The 5395-nt window shown below is 48.3% G+C and overlaps 1 protein-coding gene across 1 annotated transcript in view; it reads left to right on the plus strand.

Moving 5' to 3' along the window:
• DDX11 (DEAD/H-box helicase 11) overlaps positions 1–5395 on the plus strand; it is a 43032-nt gene that overhangs the window by 12621 nt on the left and 25016 nt on the right. The window contains exons 4-6 of the mRNA XM_023735685.1: positions 768–1016; positions 1574–1660; positions 1995–2143. Coding sequence (XP_023591453.1) covers positions 768–1016; positions 1574–1660; positions 1995–2143 — 485 coding nt within the window. The remainder of the gene's footprint in view (positions 1–767; positions 1017–1573; positions 1661–1994; positions 2144–5395) is intronic.

Genomic DNA, 5395 nt, shown 5'->3' on the forward strand with positions numbered 1-5395 from the left:
TATCCTTACTCAACCTTGGGTTCCCTATCACCAGCTTTCGTGTCCCCTTCTGCCTTCTAGCCCTTGTCCCTGGGCTGCCGTGTCTCATTAGTCCCGTTTGGTTTTATGGGGCTGCCCACTCCCTGGGTGAATGGAGAACCTCGGAGATGACTTCACCACTGAGCTAAAAAGGTGTCTGGGGGCCCTACTCTCGGGGTTCCTCCAGTCTCCTTTAGGCCAGTAAATCTGGTCTTTTTTTTTTTGTTAGAATTTTGTTCTAGATCCTTCTCCAGCTCTGTCCAGAACCCTCTGTTGTGATCCTGGTCAGAGCAGTCAGTGGTGGTAGCCAGGTACCATCTGGCTGTACTGGACTCAGTCTGGTGGAGGCCGTGGTAGCTGTGGTCCATTAATCCTTTGGAATAATCTTTTCCTTGTATCTTGTTCTCTTCATTCTCCCTTGCTGCCGAATGGGTGAGACCAGTGGCGTATCTTAGATGACTGCTCACAGGCTTTTAAGACCCCAGACGCTACTCACCAAAGTAGAATGTAGAACATTGTCTTTATAAACTGTGTTATGCCACAGCCCTCGGCCCAGCAGTTCAGTCCCTCAGGGAGTTTGGATGTGCCTATGGAGCTTCCATGACCTTTCCTTGTACAAGGTGTGCTGGTTTCCCCAGTATTGTGTAGTGTCTCACCCTTCACCAAGTGAAGGCTTTTTTAAAGTGGGAAAAGGTCATTTGGGAACCTTTGTTTTGTCCTGTATTTCAGAACAATTTTTCTTCCTGCAGGGGAAATCTTTAAGTCTTATTTGTGGGGCCCTCTCCTGGCTTCGTGACTTTGAACAGAAGAAGCGTCAAGAAGAGGCCCATCTCCTTGAAACTGTAACTGTCCCCTTAAATGGTGAGAAGGCCCAGCCCCCATCTCTCTCATCTTCCTGCCAAGAGACCCCAGATACCCTGAGGCCTGCCGGAGAGCCTGACTGGGTTACTCAGTTTGTGCAGAAGAAGGAAGAAGGGGACCTGGTGGACCGACTCAAGGTGAGTATCTGGATTAACAAGAAGTGGGCATTAGCTGGGAAACAGGGCTGAGATGATTATGATTCATTCAGGTTGATTTGTAGATTTAGATACCACATGTTCTTCTTTGACTTTGCAGCATCTCTAAGCTCTCCTGTCAGCTTTTTTGAGTGGATAATGCTGCCCCCTTGCTATCTTTTTTTGAACTGGCTGTTCAAACAAGCCTTCTCTAGACAAGGGGTTGGCAGTTCCCATTTATAACCAACCTGGGAAATCAGCCCAACTGTTGCCACTGGCAACACGGCTCAGGAACTGCAAACTCAATTAAGGAATGAATTTGATTGAGAGAATGTGGCTTTGGGAGGCAGAATAGAGACTTCCTACAGTCAACAGCGAGGTTGGGACCAGGAGAGGCTCAGGGCCTGGAAGGGGACACTGCAGCAACCTTGGGTGTTGGCCAGGTAGGGAGAGCTGTCCCGTGTGAAGAGGCACTTGGCTGAGCAGCCCAAACTCTTTTAAGAAGGACCTGGCTTTGGGCTTCCTGCGGGAATTTTCTTTACGGCCACATCACCCTTTAGGAGGAGCAGGTCAGGAGGAAGAAGCGAGAAGAACGCCTCCAGCAGCTCCGTCACAATGCACAGCTCAAGTATGCAGCCAAGCGCGCGGTGAGTGTCATCTCCCAGAGTGGCAGATTGTGACCTGGCAGCGTCATGCTGCTCGGGGACTCATGGTATAGCTCCTTTGTGTGAGTGGCCAGGGCCTCCGTCTCCTTTCCCTGACCTTCACTGGCTAAGTTCCCATCATCCATAGGTGGGGAGCTTGCACTAAGGTGTTGACACTGGAGATTAGTTCCTTCTCCAGTAACACGTGAGGTGTGTGTGAGAGGGCAGGTGTGTCTGTGTCCTTGATGATGGCCACACTGGAGGCTGACTCTGTAAGGAGGTGAGGCACCAGGTCTGAGATTTCTTTCTCCTTCCCACCTCCGTTACTCCCCTCCAGAGACAGGAAGAAGAAGAAATGGAGAGTCTCCTGCGCCTCAGCAGGGAGATGCTGGCATCAGGAGCAGGGGCCGAACAGCTAGAATCTGGGGAGGAGGAGCTGGTCCTGGCTGAATATGAGAGTGACGAAGAGAAAAGATCAGCTAGTGGGTAAGAGAGCTGCTTCTCCTTCTCCCCACACCCCCAAGCCTGTGGGGGCGCCCCTGGGAAGGCAGCTCTTTCCCTCATGCCCAAGGACAGGCTTTGTCACTTGTAGGGTATCTGATAGAACGGGATATCAGCCGTCTGCTCCAGTTCTAACCTTTCTCTATGACAGGGTCCTCTGAGGGTGCATAAGCAATGATGACGGTGAGAGCCAGCCCTTAACTCTGTGCCAGGCACTGTTTACATGCTTCACATGTGTTAACTCGGTATCCTCGACAGCTCAGCGATGGCAGTAATGTTTGTATCCCCACTTTACAAAGGAGGAAGCTGCAGCACAGTGAGGCGATACAGCTTGGCCGAGGCCACAAAGCTAGTGAGTGGACGAGCTGAGACTTGAGCCTACCCAGTCTGGCTCTAGATCTCGTGATGCTTTTTACTACCAAGCTACACCGTGTAAAGTTTGCAGCATGCACCATCGTGGTATTCTTCAAGCAAAACCAGACCCGTTGCTGCTGAGTTGATTCCAGCTCACAGCGACCCTGTGTTACACAGTAGAACTGCCCCATAGGGTTTTTTGGCTGCAGTCTTTATGGAAGCAGATCGCTAGGCTTTTCTTCTGCAGCCCTGCTGGGTGGGTTTGAACTGTCAACCTTTCGATTAGTAGCCAAGAGCAAACCGTTTGCTCCCCACAGGGACCTTCAGGGTATCCTTAGCCCAAGCTTTTCTTTTCAAAAACCTTAAGTCTTCTATTGGTCCAGGTATTTAGGTCTCTACTTTATAACCTACTTGTAAACTAGAAAACACTGAAGGTAACAGGCCATTTCTAGACCACACTGCCCTTCATGAGAGCCTCCTTTTTCACTCATGCTTTAATTTCTTAAATACCTTTTGAGTGTCTGCTGAAGGTGTGGCCCTGTCCCAGATGCCATGAATATAGAGATGAATAAGGCTGTCGTGAGCCCTGCCCTCAGACAGCTTACATTTTAGTAGCAGGAGACTGACAAAAAACATGAAAGCAAGTGGCACTTATTTGAAATTAATGTATTCACCTGTGAGGAAAATGAAACAGGGTAAAGTGGATCGGGTGTGAGGTTGCACCTGTAGGTGGAGAGGTCAGGAAAGACCCTCTGAGGAGGCACACATGAGCCCAGACCTGCCGATAAGGAAAAGCCACGGGAAGACGCTGGGAGAAGAGAGTTCTAGTCAGAGAGCCCTATGAGGGAGTGGTCTGGACACGGGAGCAGGTGTGCTTGAGGGATAGAGAAGGCCCAGGGGCCGGAGCCAATAAGAAGACAGAGTCAAAGCAGGTGCTAGTGTCTGCCGGCCTTGTAGGATATGGCTCTCATGCATTGAGAGGCTGCTGGAAGGTTTTCAGCAGAGTGATGTGACCTGATTTGTACATAGAAAAGGTTGCTCTTTAGAGTTCAGCAGCTCTTTGCCCAAAGGCATGAGTGTTCCTAGGGATTCATGCCTCTTAGGCACTCAGCTTAGAAGAAGTCTTGTTCTTCTAAGGTGACTGTGGGCATGTGTCCCACGTGCTCGTTGATACCATGCTCACCGTGTCTGTCTGGAGAGGGGCAGGGGGACTCCAGTGCCTGAAACTGCAGGGTAAATCCAGACTCCTTCACAGCTGCTCCCACGCACCCTCTCGCTCCCCCTCAGCCTCCCAGCTGCTCTGGCTTTTCTTACACTGGTGGGCCTTCCCCTGTTCTTCCTTCTATCTCTAACATCCCACCGTCCTCCGTTAGCAAACGTCTTCACCTCCTTTAAGACCCCAGCTCAGATTCGTCTGTGAAAAGGCTTCTAGTGGCCTGAGGCTGTCAGCCCCGCTCTCTCTTTTGCTCACACTCCTTGTGTGTTGGTTTACTTCTCTTCCCAGTCACTAGATGATGAGTTTCTTCAGGGCAGGAACCACATCTTTTTTTCCCACTTTATTCAGGTTTTATTAGTTTTTATCTAATTGATTTTTTCTGTGCGAGTAACCTATCCAGGTTACCAGATTGTATTTAGTAATCATGTCTCTTTAGTCCCCTCTTAAAGTGATAGTTTCTCACACTTTCCTTGTTTTTCATGACCTTGACAGTTCTAAGGAGCACTGGTCAAGTATCTCATAGAATGTCCCTCTGTTGGAATTTGTCAGATGTTCTTATGCTTAGACTTGGGTTATGTGTTTTTGGGAGGAACACCACAGAGGTAAAGTGCTATTCTCATCACATCGTATCAAGGATACAGACTATCAGTATGACTTACGACTCAATGTTAACCTTGACCACCTGGTGAGATACTGTAGGAACCACATCTTCTTAATTTTTATATTCCCAGAGCTAACCTAGTGTTTGGCATACAGGGGTGCTCCATAAAAGTTTGTTGAATGAAAAAACACTGGTTATTTTCGGTCCCATCGTATAATTCCAGCTGAGAATTTAAGAAACACTGAAGTGTCAAAGCCAAGAGTATCTGGATAGGCTGTGACCTTCTTGAAATTATTTGTAAATTTTTGTCTTTAGGTTCATTTTTCTGGTAAGAGAGGGCCTATGACCAACTCCCCTAAAAGATCTAAGAACTTATTAGACTCCGTCTTCTTACCAGCTTTTGAACATTCCACCTTCAGCCCTCTCAGTCACAGCTAAGATCCTCAGCATGGCCTGTAAGCCCCATGCAGCTGTGAGTGGTACTGGAAGATTACCCTGATTTCTTCTGTTCCTGCTTAAAACTTTCTAAAAGATAAAATCGGTCCACATTTGTGTAGGTTTCTGCCTTGTTACCATTTTTGGTCCTCTGTAAGTTACCTACTGCCTTATCCTCCTTCATTACAGCACTTCCTAGGATCCCTAGAGGGAAGGAGAATGATGGCCTGTCTGGCCGGTGAGACACCCACAATGCTTTATGCATCAGCCTTGGGCAGGGGGCATACAGACAAGCAGTGTGTGGTCCACACACCCTTTCCCACCTGCCTCCAAGGTGGCATTCCCACTCTTCTTCTACTTCTCCCCTGCAACCTCTGGGGGCAAGATAGAGAACTTGAGTGGGGTTTGTGGATATTAGAGCAACAAAGTACTCCTTAGGGACTGGACAAGAGCCATTAATCCTACCGATTATCTTCCACAGCTTCCAGTGCCCTGCATTCAGAGAGAGAGATGCGCCTTTCTGAGGACACAACTAATCCCAAATTCTTTTCTTCATTTCTTTTTTTTTTTTTTTTTTTTAAATATTTTATTGTACTTCAGGTGAAGGCTTACAGAACAGATAGTTTCTCAT

This window comes from Trichechus manatus, unplaced genomic scaffold (genome assembly GCF_000243295.1).
Source record: "Trichechus manatus latirostris isolate Lorelei unplaced genomic scaffold, TriManLat1.0 scaffold00081, whole genome shotgun sequence".
Classification (NCBI taxonomy): domain Eukaryota; kingdom Metazoa; phylum Chordata; class Mammalia; order Sirenia; family Trichechidae; genus Trichechus; species Trichechus manatus.